General features: G+C 35.0%; 1 protein-coding gene across 1 annotated transcript in view; it reads right to left on the bottom strand.

The window, feature by feature from the left end:
• SEMA3D (sema domain, immunoglobulin domain (Ig), short basic domain, secreted, (semaphorin) 3D) overlaps positions 1-18,495 on the bottom strand; it is a 130,423-nt gene that overhangs the window by 63,458 nt on the left and 48,470 nt on the right. The window contains exons 4-6 of the mRNA XM_011996061.1: positions 18,115-18,234; positions 12,501-12,594; positions 9,738-9,866 (exon numbers count right to left, since the gene is read on the bottom strand). Of these exons, the coding sequence (XP_011851451.1) occupies positions 9,738-9,866; positions 12,501-12,594; positions 18,115-18,234 (343 nt within the window). The remainder of the gene's footprint in view (positions 1-9,737; positions 9,867-12,500; positions 12,595-18,114; positions 18,235-18,495) is intronic.

The following is an 18,495-nucleotide window of genomic DNA, read 5'->3' as shown; positions in this document are numbered from 1 at the left end:
AGGTTGATGAGTGCAGCAAACCACCACGGCACGTATATACCTATGCAACAAACCTGCATGTTCTTCACATGTACCCCAGAACCCAAAATACAATAACAAAAACACACCCTAAGAAATCTTCTTACTTAGTGTCCGGCCACAAATAACAATCATATGGTGGCCAAGATTAGAGGGCCCAGTCTGTGGTCAGTGTTAGGGGTTCAGTCTGGAGCCAGGGTTAGCTAGGTGCCAGGGGACACATTGAATGATTAGTTCAGGTTAATCCTCTCTTAACTTTTTCTGTACCCCAGAAGGGTATTTACTTTTATGATCCACCATCTACCACATTCTACTCAGAGAACACAGCCCTGAGGGAAGCGATCCCTGAGCTGGAAGGTGGAGGGCAAAGGAAGGAGGAGGTGAAGTCAGAAGCAAGTCCAGGCTGGGGTAACACATGCAGCAGCTGCGACTGTGGGAAGCTCAAGTAACCACCATGTCTTTCATAAAAGGCTTAGGAAATAGTAAATAACTAGCACTGATTTTGACATATTGTGATGTATGAATACTTTGATGAATTTTGTGTAATTGCCCTAGGGGTATAAAAATGGAAACAACCAATAGTGTTTGGTTCAAGTTCAATATAGCAGTATAGGCTCTAGATAAACTTTCTGAGTGTATATCTTTTCTCTGCCACTTACTGGAGTGGTGACTTTTGACACATTATTTATCTTTTCAATGACTCAATTTACTCATATGTAATATAAGACTACCAATGTCATCTACCTAATAAGATAATTTGTATTATTACCAAGTGAATTTATATGTGTGTGTATATAGCATTTATATACACAAAGCATCTATATAAGCATTAAATTCCTTTTTATATGTGTATATATGCTATATATAGCATTTATATATAGCATTTAACATAGCATATATATAGCATTTTTATATAGCATTTATATATAATATATATATTATTTATATCTATATATAAATAAATATATAGCATTTATATATATAGCTTTATACAACAAACATTTAGCTTTAACACCTCCAGTATTCCCCCGAAAACGATTTTTTACAATACAAAAGCCAATGTTTACCAGAGTTCTATAAAATCAGCAATGACTGAATAAACAGAATAAGGCTATTTATGGTATATATTAGTTAAAAGGTAAAATAAATAGCACTTCAAAAAATATCCATGCTTTTTCCTCCTCCCACCTCATTGATGTTATACTGAAATGTATATAGCATATATATATATACAGCATATATATATATGTATAGCATTTAGCATCAGACAAAGGCTGATTTTACAATAAGTGTTTAATAAATGTGATTTATTATTAAGATAGTTATGTGGCTGATAAGCATTATCATTATGATGACAATACAGAGGGGTTAATAGAAAATTTAGTACATCCATGTACTTGTAAAAACAATATGTCATTATTAAAAATTTACTAGATCTGTATGTACTGACCTGGAAAGATGGCCATAATATATGTACAGTGTAAAAATGTTTGCAATATGATAAACCTCTTTTCACTGTATCAGTGACAAATCTATTTGGGTTTCTAAATCCTTGTTTAAGAGTTATTGGGCATTTTAAGTCTTGGTTTTAAATAACTGTGAATTAACCAGGTAACAGATGTGTAATAGGACGTTATTAGTTCAGAAATAATTGGATTAAAGCAAAGAAGACAGACAGTATGGTTATTGAGAAATGAAGGAAAGACTTTAAGTAGGAAATGTGTGGCACCTGGAAAGAAGCACAGAGCACTGATTTTTTAAGAAGTAGAAGCAGAAGAGAAGAGAAGCCAAAAAGGTTTAAAAGAAAAATAAATTGGCGGGGGGTGAAAAAGATCAATATTGCCTTTTCTAGAGTTTTGCCTAGAGCTCTGATTGCTGTGTGCCCCATGTGTTATGAAAATCACTCTCCTGCAAATGCACAGTAATTGGCCAATATCCCAATAAAGAAAGCTTCACAGTAGCCTTTTTCAATAGACAAAAGTTAATGTTGGGGTTGGGTGTGGTGGCTCATGCTTATAATCCCAGCACTTTGGGGAGGCTGAGGTGGGTGGATCACTTGAGGTCAGTAGTTTGAGACCAGCCTGGCCAATATGGTGAAACCCTGTCTACTAAAAATACAAAAATTAGCTGGGCATGGTTGTGCACATCTGTAATCCCAGCTACTTGGGAGGCTAAGGCACGAGAATCCCTTGAACCCGGAAAGCACAGGTTGCAGGGAGCCGAGATCACACCAGGTCACTCCAGCCTGGGCGACAGAGAGAGAGACTACGTCTCAAACAAAACAAAACAAAACAACAACAACAACAACAAAAAGTCTCAGCCTCTCTGGGTTGGCCGTGTGTCTCCCATCCAATCTCTTCTTTGCTTTAATGCAAAGCTTTGAAAGGAAAACAGAGGAGGGAAATACATTCATGAACTTTCTTCTCCTTATTCTATATTATTTTCCTGTTTTGTTTTGTTTGTTTTGTTGGTAATTTAGAACTTCAATGGACTTTTTATATTCTTGATAACCTCACTTTGGTATGGTTTTTCAAAAACATATAAAAATAAAACTTTAGAAAATCACATAAAGTATTTATTTTTTTTCTAACTAATCTCAAATTGTCAAGGTCCATTAACAATTCCATTCAACGTCTCGCCCCACCCCCGCCCCGGCCTTCTTTCAAATTATTAGTAAATCACAAACACTTGGTTTTAATCACTGAGCAAAGTAAAAATCTTTTTTTTTTTTTAAATCTCAAACCGGGACTTCAGATTTTTTATTTAAATATGTTTTCTTTTAAAAAGCAACTCTTGGTGTGGCTCACACCTGTAATCCCAGCACTTTGGGAGGCCGAGGCCGGCAGATCACCAGGTCAGGAGATCGAGACCATCCTGGCTAACACGGTGAAACCCCGTCTCTACTGAAAATACGAAAAATTAGCCAGGTCTGGTGGTGGGTACCTGTAGTCCCAGCTACTCAGGAGGCTGAGGCAGGAGAATGGCGTGAACCTGGGAGGTGGAGCTTGCAGTGAGCCGAGATCGTACGACTACACTCCAGCCTGGATGACAGAGTGAGACTGTCTCAAAAGAAAAAAAAAAAGGAACTCTTTGTGGGATCAAATTGTTCTATAAATGTGAGATTCGGGTTTCTGAAATTTAAGAAAACAGAGAAATAATGTATTTAATTATTATATTCAAGGAACTTAGTGCAACAAAAGAAAACTATTGAATTAATACAAGAATTAATAACAACTGACACCCTATATCAAACCAAGTATAATCTGGATTAAGGAAATATTGACAAATGGTCAAGGCATGGTTAAGGAGAATGCCTAGCCATGATTTTCCCATTGACTTGAAATGATATTACAACAATGAACAGATAAAAACAACCAACTGTGGGTTCCCACAAACACAGACCAGGGATGAATAAGAATCTACAGAACTTTTTGATTTTACAGATGTTTAAATCCAGTGCTGCCAAACTGGATGGAATTATCTAGCTGGACTGCCATGTGTATTTCAAACATATACAAATACAAAAATAAATAAAACCCTATGTATACATGGAATGGGAAAAAGATACATTTAGACTCATTAACTCAAGGTCAGTAATACAGTTGTATGGATGGACAGGGCGGTATGGTGACTTAATAATAAATTCTTAAGTAATATAAATGGGAAAAATATATAAAACTGAAACTATGCAGAAATTATAGGAAATGATTGTCTTTCCTTATCTTCACAAATATGTGGGATTAAAATTGGTATTAACATTAGTAGAATTTATCATGGTACTTACATATAATTAATATAGAAATTACACATGCAGCATGATGGCCCTTGAAATTTTAGTGTCCTGTCAAACCTACAAAATGATTGAATTGAATTTATAATTTAAAAAATAACATAAAGGTACAAAGTGTATAGAATCTCCTCTCTAGAGAGAGAAAAAAAAAAATTAGAACTCAGTGATTTGAAACAGGAAAACATAACAGTTAAAAGGGATACCAATATGAAGGAGAGAGTCGCTTATAAAGCTTTCCTCAGTCACTCAAATGGGAGAAGAGGTTCCATGAACTGATTTCTGTTCACTTATTTTCACAGTTCAATTAAAAGAAAAAGAGCAGAATAATAAAATAGAATAGAAAGATAAAAGATGTGTAAAAGTAGTATAAATAAATATGGCAATTCATTGTCATATTGTAGAAATGTATAGGACAATCCATTTAGGATATGAAAAAAATCATCCAGTGTTGACAGGTATGGCTATTTGAAATGGCCAATAGGTAGACTATGACACCAGTCTATGTTTCAGAAATTTCAGTATGACATCAATGAAGTGGGAGAAGGAAAGAGCATGGATAATTTTCCAAGCGATATTGATTTTACCTTTCAACTAATGTATACCATAGATAGTCTTATTTGTTTATTCAGTCATTATTGATTTTATTGAACTCTCTTTTAAATATTGGTTCTCTTGCCAGCACTGTAAAAAATGTTTTAGAGGGGAATACTGGAGGTGTTAAAGCTAAATGTTTATTGTATAAAGAAATTTAATTATAAGAAAAAGAGTTAGTATCAAATAGTGCTTTATTCTGTGATTTAAACAGGAAGCATACTTGAGAGTTAAAAATAAATACAAGTTGCAAGAACAGAATTCCTTTCTTGTAGATTCTGTTGAGGTCCAGTCTTAGAACTCTGATGTTAGTATTTTATGACAGAAGCTCTTCCTGATTTGTTGCCAAATTTGGATAAAAAGAGGTATCATTTAATCAGTGCATACTTGATGAATTCAACAATTTAAAATTATACCATTAGGCACCTGGGCTTTATTATAGCTCATTTTCTCCATTTGGCATTTAAGTACATGCCCCAAAAGGAATGCAGTTTGAAATCATGCATTTTCAGATGAACTTCTAGCATGACACGAAGAGGCACTGCCAAAAGAAAATGGCATAAACTCATGTGGCCTGCAGCACACACTACTTCCCTTTCTCCCTATAAACCTCTTTTCACCCAGATGAGCACACTAGCATTACTGAACAGACAGTAAGTTCCTAACTTCCTTTTACTACTTCTTATAGTCTCATTTTCCTATTACTATTTTTTAATGTTCTCCTTTCATGTGGAAGGAGAGTTTACAGACAACAGATCACCCCAAGAGAAACTTCAAATGAAAACTGTCTCCATATGTTAAAAATGAAACTTTAAAACAAAAGTTCTCATCTATTCCAAGAAAGAAAACAAAAACATCTGCTTGCATCTGAGGCATTATTGCTCGCTTTCATCTTCCAAGTGGTCACACTTCTTAGTTTTATCCTAAAATTGTAACAAAAGCTCAACTGCATTTGAGTAAACACCCTAGTTTGCATCTATACTCCTGTTTCCTATATGTTTTAAGATTAAGTTGATAAATCAAAGTGTGGAACCATCAGTCTTCATTTAGAAATGCCCATAAAAGTACTGTAAAAAAAACTTTTTACAACTTCAAATGAAAACTGCCTCAAAGATGAAAAAATTTCATCTTTGCCATTTTGTATCCTCCTCGTAAGGTATTTGCTAGATGGATTAGTATCTTAAGGAAGGAATCAGGATTCCTACTTCTTAAATCTTGAAACTGGATTAAACAGTCCTAGAATAATTCTGAGAAGGATCCTTATACTGTTAAGTGGTTAGCTGATCTCACTCTGGTTAATGCCAAGTGGGGCACAGAACACAATATGGCATGCACACATGTATCAAGAATTTTAAACTCCCTAAGTGCTTCAGTGATAAAAATGGATTTATAAAAGATTCATGTAGCATCATATTAAAAATGATAATTCTTTAGAAACTGCATCTTAACAGTTAAATATTCAGTTGTGGCAGTTCATCTGTATTCTCTCCCCTCCCACTCCTGACTCCAGACAGATGACCCCATTGACTTTGGACCTTAGGCTGACTGTATCTGGAAAATGGCCATTTCTCATAAAGGACAGAAACATCCTCTTAGCAAGCCAATATTTTGTCTAAGTCCATCAGATCCCTCTTCATTATAAGAATATCATCATTTCTATAATTTCTCCCCTTACTCTGCCCTAGTTTCTGTGGACTGGGGAACTCCTGAATGACTGAGTCTCCTGAAGCATTGTGGTCTTCTAGCTCTGGCCTGCCTTTCCCTCAGCAAACATCTGACTGGCTGCTTGCACTTTCCCTGCTTTCCCTGGCTCCAGCCAGACTGCGTAGGTCTCCCTCATTGCTTGCTGAACTCCATTTTCTCTATCTGTCCTAATTCCTGCTACCAGACCCACATCCTTGGTTTGCTGTTGCCCTACATGGCATGTACATATGGCCCAGTTTGTAGTGAGGCTGCAAAGAGCTGGGGATATGCCATCAAAAGAGCGGATTTTGAGCTGATGAACTGTATCATACAACGGAAATGATACAATGTCGGGGGCTAGATACACATATTCGAGCTTCAATCTCACCTCTACTAGCTGTTTAACTATGAACTATTATCTGACATCTAATATATCACCAAATGTAAAACAGTGCAAATAGTAATTATCTCAGGATTATAACAGTCAAATAAAATAGCACTTTAAAAGTGCCAAAGATAGGACTAGCATGGATATTATATAAAATAAATTTGAATGGGAAAAGAGAAATGGGGAGAGCTGTTAGTAAACAATAAAATGGTGGTAATAAAGCAGAGATGAAGTAATGAAGCCCTATAGGAAAATAGTAAATAACAAAGTCAGCAGATATTTTCAAGGAAGTAAAAGCTCTTAGCAATAGATTAGATAAAGGAGAGGAAGAAGAGGAAGGAATCAAAATAGCTCCAAGGTAACTGGGTGGATGAAGTTAAGAAAGTTAAAATAGATAAAAATTAGGAAATGGATATTGAAGGACAGATTTGAAAGAAGAAGCAAGATCTATAACATTCACAAGATTTTAGACGTTAGATCCAATTAAAACAAAGGGTCATTAAACCACTTGTAAAAACCTTAAAACAATTTAACAGCACAGTCAAAACTAAGGCTTACATATCTTGATTTTTATATAAAACAATAATCTTTTTTCTTTTAATCTAGAATGAAAATGGAAGTCATCCAAATAAATTATTTTTAAGGCCACTTAGTTACAGGAAAAGGTTGGAAATACAATTTTAGGAAACACTGGAACACAGGAAACAGTGGAAACTATTCGCATGGATGAGCTCACAGAATTATGAGGTGTAGAGGGAGAGAATGAAAAGACGGTCAATAATACAAAATGCTAAAGAGATGGTAGAGAATCACACGGAATTCAGGTTTTAGCCCCACTTCTACCTCCCACTGCTGCCTTCAGGAATAATAATGATCACGATGACATTGACATTAATTCAGCTCTTAAAATTGTCTTCTAATAGACTTCCCAATATGATTTAATTTAATCCTTATAACACCCTGTGAATAGATTCTGTTGTTAATAGATTCCATATTTACAGACAAATAATTTGAATGGACATTAAAGTTTGATCAAAGTCACCATTCAGGAATTAAGCACAAATAAATAAATTCCACGGAAACAAAGCTATAATTTTGGTCTAAACTGGGATACTTTTAAGAGTAAAAGAACAGAAGCAAACTGAAAATGTCCTGGGCAAAGTAGGTCATATGATCACCCTGACTTTTAACTGCTAAGCAGTCTGCCTTGAATCTCCTAGAATCATAAAAGTCAGTTTTTCTGCATCATAATTATTTACTTGAATTTGGGCAACTGAGACTTCCTCTATCATTTGTCTTTTCTCCTACCTTCAATTTCTTCCATTCTACTGGCTTCTTTAATTGCAAATTTTCCCAGCATCCAAATCTCTTGAGTCCTGCCTCGTGTCCTTGGATTCTTCTATTTACAAGCCAGTGTATTCTCTCTCAAATATTCTTTGCACTATATTCTCATGCCCATCCCCACTTCCACTACCTTTGTTGCTGTCCCTTTGTCATTTCCCTAGTTTCATGCAATGGCCTCTTGTCTCTCTGTCCTCATCCTTCTTCAGTCTTCCATTCATGCTATTATAAAACATGCTATTGTTTTTGTAAGTTACCTTTAGAAAAACAAAGTTCTGACTCCTTGATTAAAAAGTAAGCCATCATGATTTCAAGATAATATTTACAGCTTTGTAGCCTTGTCTGCCACTCTCGCTTTATGCTTCAGGCTGAGCAAGGCATTCATCATCTGTGAGGTCAGTGACCCTCCCCTATCTATCTATGCAGGCCACAAGGGTAGAGTAGCACCCAATAGGGTCTCAGAAGTTATTTATTAAGCAAATTGTTAAACCAATTCAAAGGCTTCCTAATCTCTAATCTTCTTCATACAGTACTAAAAATAGCATATCTAGGCAAATAAGAGTTGAATGCATATTTCCTACATTTATTGTATTGACAATGCTGCTGACTTATTAATGAATATGTTACAGTAATGGAAAAAATACTATTGTCTTTTAGATGAGGAGAAACGTGCTATTTGCCATCCCAATACAGAGATACAATCTTATACTTCATTTTAAGCCATAAAATATCTTTTTACTCAAATAGATGTCTAAGCTATTCTATAGGTGACATCTAAGAACTTATTCTCAAACCAAATAATTCCACAAATATCTGACAATGCACAAAAAGATAGCTTCGCTTTTCATGTGTGTCAAGAAATTAACGGGTAATCACATAGTCCTGGATATTCTATATTTGTTTTCCTTTTTAAGACTACCTATTAAGGGTACTTTTTTGGCTGATGAGAAACACATTGTTGTATAAACAAATAGATCTGGAGTTTTTGACTAAAGAAATGTTTTCAAAGTGTTTTTCCTTTTGTTTATGTTGTCACTGCTTAAAAGGCACTGAGAGATAAAGAGATAGCCCCTAGGAAATCTCTATCCTGGCCTCCTTCACTAAGGTCCAATATTTATTATGGGAATGAAAAATGCCTGCCTGCTTAAATTATAGTGTTAAGTCATTCTGCCACGCAATGGAATAAAGTCATATGTTAGAGAATCATGATAAAATTTGATCTGTTGTAAGGCGGTAGTGGGGAGTGGGGTGGAGTTGAATGCCTTGTAGTGTTCCTTGGATTAATTAAATAAATTCACTTATAAGATTCTTATGTTTTTTTTTAAAAATTAAACTCAAAATATTGTATGATTCTTAAATAAAATGGTAATCAGACAAAAATATATCAGTATTAATATGCTTAAAATTTTGAAGAGAAGTGTCTTAACCCAAATATATATTATTTTTAAGCAACAGAAGTTACCATTATAATCTAACCCCAGTTCATTGGGCTAACAGTACATGCCTTGGTCTCTACAAAGACTGCAAGAGTAAGATTGCCTGCTTGAATTCTCACTCTGCATCTGACAAGTTGTAAGACCTTGACCAAATTACTTCTCCATACTTCAGTATTTTTATAGTATAACAGTTTATGCGTATTAAAGAATAAAATAATCATACATCCCAGATGTCATTGTAAATATGTAAAATATTAATTAGAGCATAGAAGAGTGTTGAGGAATAGCACACACTCAATAAATATTATGTATTACTATATAAACAAAAGGGTTTGGAGATTTTCTTAGTGAGGAATTATTTCAAATGTATTTTATAATGTTGAGCTAAATCAATTATTCCAAAATACATTTGAATGAATAATAATGCACTTCTTATCTATCTTAAACCAAAGGCAAGACAATCAAAAGCGAACAACAAAAAATCACTAACCATTGAGCCAGTAATGCTCTGAAATGTCCGTTCTGATGTAGTGGTGGTCATGAGTAGGCCCAAGGGATCGAGTGAATGCAGTATCTTTGCCAAGGAAATCAGAGGCTGTTCCAGAGTAGAGGTACTCATCTGAGAGGGAGAAAAAAGTACACAGAGCTTTTAAGAGTACAGCAGTAGATGCTATTTAACATATACAAATTTTACAGCATGACACCAAAGATGTTTGTTGTTTAATATCAGAATGTATTGTTTCATAAATTTCACATTCAGATTTTGAAAATTTATCTCAGTTGAAGAAAGGATAACTCAATTTACTTTGGTAAGCTGATGCTGAATACTTGAATATAAAACAGGGCAAATTCTTCTGAATTAATAATTGCACATGCATCAGCTTCCCTTTTCAATAAATAATAATAAGCGATTCCTCTTTCTCTTCTCCCCACAAGTAATTCAAATAAATATCATAATTAAGAGTTCCTCTTTAGAATAGACACAAAAAATATGAAAAGCTAAATGCCGTAATGAGGAATGGATTGTGTAATTAGTATTTACTTAAATGACACAACCTCAATGACCACAAATTTTCTTTGCCTAACCTCTGCTGAAAGGGAGCTTTCAGCACTGAAGTCATTCTTGGTAATTATAACATGTTGCATTCTTTGTAGCTAATCATGTCTCTAATAGTTCTGATAAACAGGAATTCTTGAAAGGGGAAAGATGTTGCCATTACTGCATACCAAACTTCTTTGTTCTGTTATTTGTGTAAAATGCATGTTCTGTTTCACCAGAGACAGAAAGAAAGAAAAGAGAGAAGGGGAATGTCAAGGAGAAGAAGAGAGAGAAAGGAGAGAAGAACGAAGAAGAAAGGAGAAGGAAAAGGAGGGGGAGAGAAGGGATGGTGAGAAGGAGGAAGAAGGGAAGTAAGAGGAAGAGGGGGAAAAGTGGAGGCAGGAGAAGGGGAGGACAAAGAGAAAAGAGAAAAGGCAGGTTAGAGAGAGGAAGAAGATGGAAGGAAGGGGAGTGAGAAAAACATAAGGGAAGGAGAAGAAGGGAGTAAGGATCCATGTTCCCTAATGTTAGTCAGGATGTTGGGTAGGGGTGGGGTGGAGTGGCAGGAAGAAGGCTGTCCCTGCAGGAGAATATGTTGTCTCTTTGAGAGGTAAACCTTTACTATTTCAAGAAACTTGTTAGTCAACCACTTGGCTTTACATGTAATAGAACAATGTAAAAAATGGCTAATTCCTACAAAGCATTTAGATTTTATGAATGCCTAAATATGAGAACAAATACATTGTGTTGTCACTGAAATTTATTTTTGCTCAGAAATATATCTTTAAAATTCTGCCTTGTATAAGAAGGCATGAAGATACTTTCTATAGCCCCTGTTTATATCCATCTAGATAAGATTTCAATGAACGGTCAGGGATAATTCAACCTCAAGAATGAGATAGCTAACTTCTAAAGAAACACACACACACACACACACACACACACACACACACAGAGAGAGAGAGAGAGAGAGAACTCCAGCTATGTAAAGTAGATGTAGATTAGGTACTGCTTCCATCCTCTTACAGTATTTCCCTACGATGTATCAGGTAAATGGCAATATTTCATTGTGGGCATATTTTTTAAAAAGAATAAAATAATAACAACAAAGACATTATTAAAAAGTTTGGTAACGAAGCGAAATGTCACTTTGAAAACTGTAAAATTGCAAGTATTTGAATGTTTTGTTAGGACAAATGTATTTCAACATAAAAATTAGATCTGAATATCCAGGCTTTCAAACTTCTTTCTTGTACCTAAAATTACTTGGAGATTCATAAGGGGTGTAACAACTGCCACCAATCTATGGTTTTGTTTTGCTTTTTATTAAGAGTATGCCAACTCCACTTCACAAATCAGAATCACAAACCATGTATCTCATTTTCTGAGAATAATGACTGATCATTAGTCACATAATTTTCAAAAAACACAAATGCACACATGTTGTCACTTCAAAGCAAAATCACTAGTTTTCACTAAGTGAAAATTAAAATGTCATGGTGCTTCACTCTTATCGTCTATTCAAACATTTGACAGACAAGTTAAATAGAAAGAGACTAAAGTCATGAACCAAACCAAGACAAAAGGAGTCCTTATAATGGTTGAAATTCAGAAGTCTTGCCGACATTCCTTGGAGCAGACTTCAGACCACACAGCACTGCTTCTTTGAACAAGATAGCTATCTCATAAGAGAATTTAAGATGTATACAAAGTGAGAGAAGACTAGCTATGCTAGCAGAAATTTCATGTTTCCACTGATAAAATCAGGTTATAGTGAAATTGCAAAAGAAGATGTTATAACATTCTATTATCTGTATTCTATAGCTTGATTAATTTGATTTAATTCACCCACATAGGGAATTGCTAAATTTAATTTCCATACTAAGTCAGATAGGGAGATATTACAACATAAGAAAATCCCCAGACATCTAAATATAAAATATAGAACACATAATTATGTGTTCTTTTACATTATAAAAATTCAATCAGAAGTTCATTTAAAAAGTAACTGTGCAGACACCATGGATTGCTGTGGCCTTCCTTTACTGAGAAGGATGCTCAGTACAGACAAATCTGGCACTAAAATAATGGAAACAAATTGCTGATGGTAGATTAGTCAACAATTACTTTAACTCAATAGGAAAATGTGGTTCAGTCAACAAATAACTCTTAGAAAACCATTTAGGGATAAGAACTGCCTATCATTGATCTTACCTGTCATTACTGAAGCAAAAGGCTGCTGAGGATCGAAAGGACATTTCAGTCTGCCAGACTCCAAATTATGTGTGTCTAGTTTGAATATAACATCCTGTTATGAGAAATATTAATATCAGTGAGCTTTTTTAAAATATTACAAACAGTAAGAATGTGGGAGATACAAACTGAATTCCAACTCATGAATTTGATAAAATTAATTGAGTATACAGCATGTGCATCATGCTGGACTCCTTAACTTTTTAGCAAACATATCTGGCAAGACTTAATAACCATGTTTTGGTCTCCCTTTGCCCAAAGTGGCAATGATAATACTGAGTGAGTTTTTCAAATGGAAGTAGTAATGTACTCATCAGTACATTTAGTCTGCACCATTATCAATATCAAAATCACCACTAAGAACACACATTTCTTGAGCTTCATGACTAACTTATTATGCCTAATAAAACCAACTTCATCTTTTAAGAAATAGATTTGCTATAATAATCATACTTTCAGGATAATGATTATGATTTATATAACTAAGCATCTTCAACTATGTCAAATGACTTAAACCTTGTAACAGTTTTTAAAATTACAGTAACATAAAAGTGTTCTAAGGCGGACAGTTCATTTTCAAGTTGTTGATACATCTGGGTAAAAAAAAAATCCTGTTGTAGTATTTCACTATTATGAAAACACTGTACACATTAAACCACATAGTTACTTTGGCTGAAACATCTATTTTTATAATAGTGGCCACAGACAGAATGACATTGGCAGACTTTTAGTATTCGGGAAAATAAATAACATCTTAAGTTGAACTTTCCAAGAAAAAATATGAATGTATAATGAATATGGCCCCATGAGATTGAGTGTTTCGTAACAATGACAGCACTACCATCCAGCAGAAAGGATGATGACTCACTCTGTGCATGCACTAGTTACAGAAATCCTGCACTTCAGACATTCTGGCTAGGTGACGTATCTATTAGGTTATATCACAGCACACATGTAATAAAAAGGGACCATTCAGTGCAACTTTCTTAGAACACAAGCAACAAAGCAAAAGAGACACTTCAGATCTTTGTTTTTCTTTTGAACAAGACCAATAGTAACTACTGCCTAATTAAAAAAAAAAAAAACAAAAAACAAAAAACTAAATACTAATAGCAATTTAAATAGCCTGGTTAACAATTTATGGATCATAATTTTAAGTAAACACTTTAATACAAATAATAAGGGTACCTAAATAGGTACTAATCTAATGCCAGCAACTTTATGCCCTTTATCTCATTGAATTCTCACCACCAGCCTAATAATGTAGCTGGTAATACTTTAATAATTCCAGACTTGCAAATATCGCATTGAGGATAGAAAGGGTTACTGACTTTATTCTCTCACATAGCTCGTAAGAGGCAAAGCGGAGGTTGAATTAATGACTGTCTCCAAAATTTATCCTCTTAACTAATCTAGTCTCAGAATTTCAAACACATAAATTTAAAAATGTGTTGAAGTTAATTTGTAGACTCACTGTGACCACAACATGATCAAATCCAAGTTTGTTTTGTTAGAATAGGCCAACTAATGAAAAGTTGTAATAGTGGAACTGAGCTATGAAAAAAAGTTTAATGAGAACACATTTAGGGCATGCTTCCCAACTGCGGATGGGGTCAGAGATATGCCAGGGGAAAACAACTGCAGATGGTGACTCGGAAGCATATTTAAATATCATTAAGGGTACATTATTCTCCACAGATCAAATAGATTTATTGACTCAAAAATCTGTAATGGGATATTGTAAAGAGAAAAGTGCACTGAATCCTGATGCCCCAGAAAATTACAGTAAAAACCTGGAAAAAAAAAGGAAGGAAGGGAGGTGGGGGAGGGAGGAACTGAGGGAAAGAGGAAAGAAGGAAGTATTAAAGAAAAAAAAAAATACCTGGGAAAATGTAACAGTGGATCCAAGGTACTAGATAAACTCTTAAAATTGTATAGACTTCTGTTTTTGAATACAATATTTGATTAAATGATCCATGGAAGCCCATTATATTGATATTTGTGGAAGCTGAGGACAAGGTCTCCCTTTATAATCTACTGGAAATAGAAGATAGCAAGAAAGCAAGTTTCCTTGAGCCAGTCAAGGACACATACAAGAAAATAGTATATAAAAAAAAAAATGTATGATTCCATGTGCTTCCTGAAATAAACTGACTGAATTAATGGCACTCTATATTTTGAGACTTCAACTTTATAAGATTGCTTCTATGAAGTTCCTTATTCTTGATTAATTATGCAAAAAGCACCTGTCTGAGCTACGCAGATGGAAATATGAGCAGAGAAGTAAAGATGATACAAGTAGGTAGGAATGATAGTAAGAAAACATTTAACGATCACAACAGCTAGCAACATTATTGTCAATATCATGGCAATTTAAAGATAAGATCTGCAGCAGCAGAGGGGAGGTCCCAGAGGAAACGATACCAAGCCAAGTATTAAACAACTTTCAAGGTTTCCCAGCACTGTGGGATACAAATATTATTTTATAGAAATATGTAAAATATACATATTGTGTATATCCACACCTGTTTAGCTTTCTGTGTTTCTGTTATCTAGAAATGGATGAATGTTAAGTGACTAGAATGAAGCAAGTGCTATGCCAAATAGTATACAATCATTTTCTCATTTTTATTCTCAAAATAATTCTGTGAAATAGTTACTATTATCATTATTTTACTGAATAAGCAGAAGCGTAGAAAGTTTATAGAGTATGCATACAGCAATGGAGTTAGTAAACGACTGGAACCATATTTCAAACTCTGGCCATCTGTCCTCAACTTACTATTAGAAGTTGTTGACAGCAGCACTGACTTCCATCCTAAATTCCAGCTCCAGTTGGCCACTTGGCATGACGTACTGAATATGCCTCAAACGCAGAATGTGAAAAACTAACTCACCATATTTCCCTCAAACTTGCTACTACTCTCACCTCAATAAATAACACCACTCTTCAACTCACTGGCAAAGTCAGAAATCTGGGATTCATCTTAGCTTTCCCCTGTTTCTTCCCATTGCCCCAGCCACACTGCATAGCAGTCCCTGAAGTATACCTTCTTCTGCTCCTTTGGAGTATTGCTGTTCCCTCTTCCCAGCCACCTTAGGAGGAGCCTTATTTATTTGAAAATGGAAGGTCCTTCTAAACTCCCTCTAGAAGTACAATGATTTATTGGGACTAATGATTCATTTAAAAAGTTAACAACTTTCAAGCAGGGCTTCCATACAATTACCTGTATGCCAGACCAGCTGAAAACTCAAGGTTCAATGCCCCCGTTTACTCATAATTCTCTTATTCATGAAACTTGTAAGTTTGACTGCCCCAGAGCTTCTTGACAGTCCCAAGCTGCTAATTAGCTACTAATTAGCTCCATCTAAAATCTAAATTCCCTTTCAGCACTTGTGACTTTTTTTTTTTTTTTTTTGGAGACAGAGTCTTGCTCTGTCACCCAGGCTGGAGTGCAGTAGTACAATCTTGGCTCACTGCAACCTCTGCCTCCTGAGTTCAAACAATTTTCTTGCCTCAGCCTTTAGAGTAGCTGGGATTACAGGCACGTGCCACCACGCTTGGCTACATTTGTATTATTAGTAGAGACAGGGTTTCACCATGTTGGTTAGGCTGGTCTCGAACTCCTGACCTCTGGTGATCTGCCTACCTCGGCCTCCCAAAGTGTGAGCTACTGTGTCCGGCCAGCATTTGTGACTTTTAAGAAGCTATAGAACACTATTTGCCCTCCTCAGCAGATTGTGAGTTTGGCCTTTATCCTTAGGCCTCAAAACACACTCAAGCTGTGGGGCTATATCACATAATTACACCCTATGCTACAAGCTAACGTTATATATTACCCTGCGTCAGAGCTAGACAAGAGAGCATTACACCACCAACAAAGAATGATGGATTCAAGTTTCCTAGTCTCCTAGTGGTTCAGAAATTTAACTGTCAGGGTTGCTTTATTTTCAAACAGTTGAGTCTGGGCTGGTTAGACAAGTTGGTTAGAGAGCAAAATCTATCCATCCACAGTTGTGGGTATGATTTCTGTGTGAATCAGTTAAGTCAGTATAAAGAAACCTTTTCCATAAGCCCAGACTTTGCTTTCAAAAACACAGCCAATTATCCTGCAAATATGTGTGGTTACTCACAAAAAGTACAGTCATGCATCACTTAAAGACAGGATATGTTCTGAGAAGTACATCGTTATGCAATGTCATCGTTGTGTGAACATCACAGAGTACACTTACACAAACCTAGATAGTATAGCCTACTGCACACCTAGGCTATATGGTATAGCCTACGGCTCCTAGATTACAAACATGCACAGCTCGTTACTGTTGAATACTACAGGCAACCATAAGACAATGGTAAGCATTTGTGTATCTAAATATATGTAAACATAGAAAAGATACAGTAGAAATAGGGTAATATAATCTCATGGGACTACTGTATTATATGCAGCCTGTTGCTGATGGAAACTTTGTTATGATGCACATGACTGTACTTACAGAAACATGAGGATGACATTGCACATCACCAAGAAACAACTGGGAGCACTTATCCTAAAGCTCAGTTGCTCATGCTTGCTCTAGAGTTACACTGCCTTGATTCAATTTGTTGCAACACCATTTATTAGCTGGGTGATTTAGCATATTATTTATTCCATTGAGACTTAATTTTTACTAACCTGTAAATTGGTAATTATAATGACACTGGCTTTATTAAGAGTGTTGTGAAATTCCAAAGCAATAATCCATGTAAAGTGGATGGCATGAAGTTCATAACACAAGGACAGTAAACTAAATTATTGGTAAATAATTTAATTGCCAAAATATGCATGTTTCTCACTTATTAAAGTTCTAATTGATATCTGGAATACATTACTCCTAATTAATACATCCTTTATTTCCATTATGCCACTTTGGTCCAGCTGAAACAATAAATTCATTGTGCCAATGACTATAAAGTTTTAACAAAATTATTAAAATATTCTTTACTTAGTGTCCACTATTATACATAACAGGTAAACTTTATTAGATGGGAAAATGAAATTATTTATATAATACAATTCCACTACAAGATCTTATGGAAAATGAATTTTTACCAACAGCAACATTCTATATATATATATCTAGTTAAAAAGGAAAGTCAACAGAAAATAAAGACATACATAAAGCCCATAAAAAACAAATGCTTTTAACATTTTACACTATTAATTTTGATCATCCTGCTAAAAACCACTTTTAATAGAAAAACATTTTTATTAGGTAGATCAAGTATATGGTGAAAACGACAGTCCATAGAATGGCTAAGAACATGAGTTACTATATTGTTCATAAACTATTCATTTTTTGTTTTGTTTTGTTTTAAAACAGGATCTTACTATGCTGCTTAGGATGGATTTGAATTCCTTGGCTCAAGGGACCCTCTGACTTCATCCTCCTGAGTTTTGGGATTACAGGCATGCACCTCCATGCCTGGCCATATATGTTTCAGTCTTTATATTCAAATCTGCCTCTTTTATGTCATAAGAATTAAGTAACAACGTATTACAATAAATTATGCTTTTCATGCTTTTTCATTATTTACCTCCTTGTAGACTCCAAGATCAATATATCCACATATTGGATGAAATGCTCCAGTTCCACACACATATATGTGAGTTTTGTTATATGGCTGAAGTACTCTGATGAAATTTGCACATTCTGTCTATTGGGCATAAAAATTAAAAGCATTAACACACAATTCAGGTTTTTGAAATATTATCATTTATGCCACCTGTTTTCCAAGTAGATTAGTCTTCAAAAGTAAGAACACAAATGAAAAAGATTTATGAGAAATTCTAGACATCTGTTGTAGCAAAGGAGGCAAGACAAATATAGAAACCATGGCATGAAGGAGTAGCTTTTTAGATTTTCGAAGTTATAAAACCATTGAACTAATCAGAATTAGGGTTAATTAGAATGCAAG

This window comes from Mandrillus leucophaeus, unplaced genomic scaffold, assembly GCF_000951045.1.
Source record: "Mandrillus leucophaeus isolate KB7577 unplaced genomic scaffold, Mleu.le_1.0 Scaffold50, whole genome shotgun sequence".
NCBI lineage: Eukaryota > Metazoa > Chordata > Mammalia > Primates > Cercopithecidae > Mandrillus > Mandrillus leucophaeus.
Note: the sequence above shows the minus strand (reverse complement) of the source record. Positions and strands in the feature narration are given on the sequence as shown.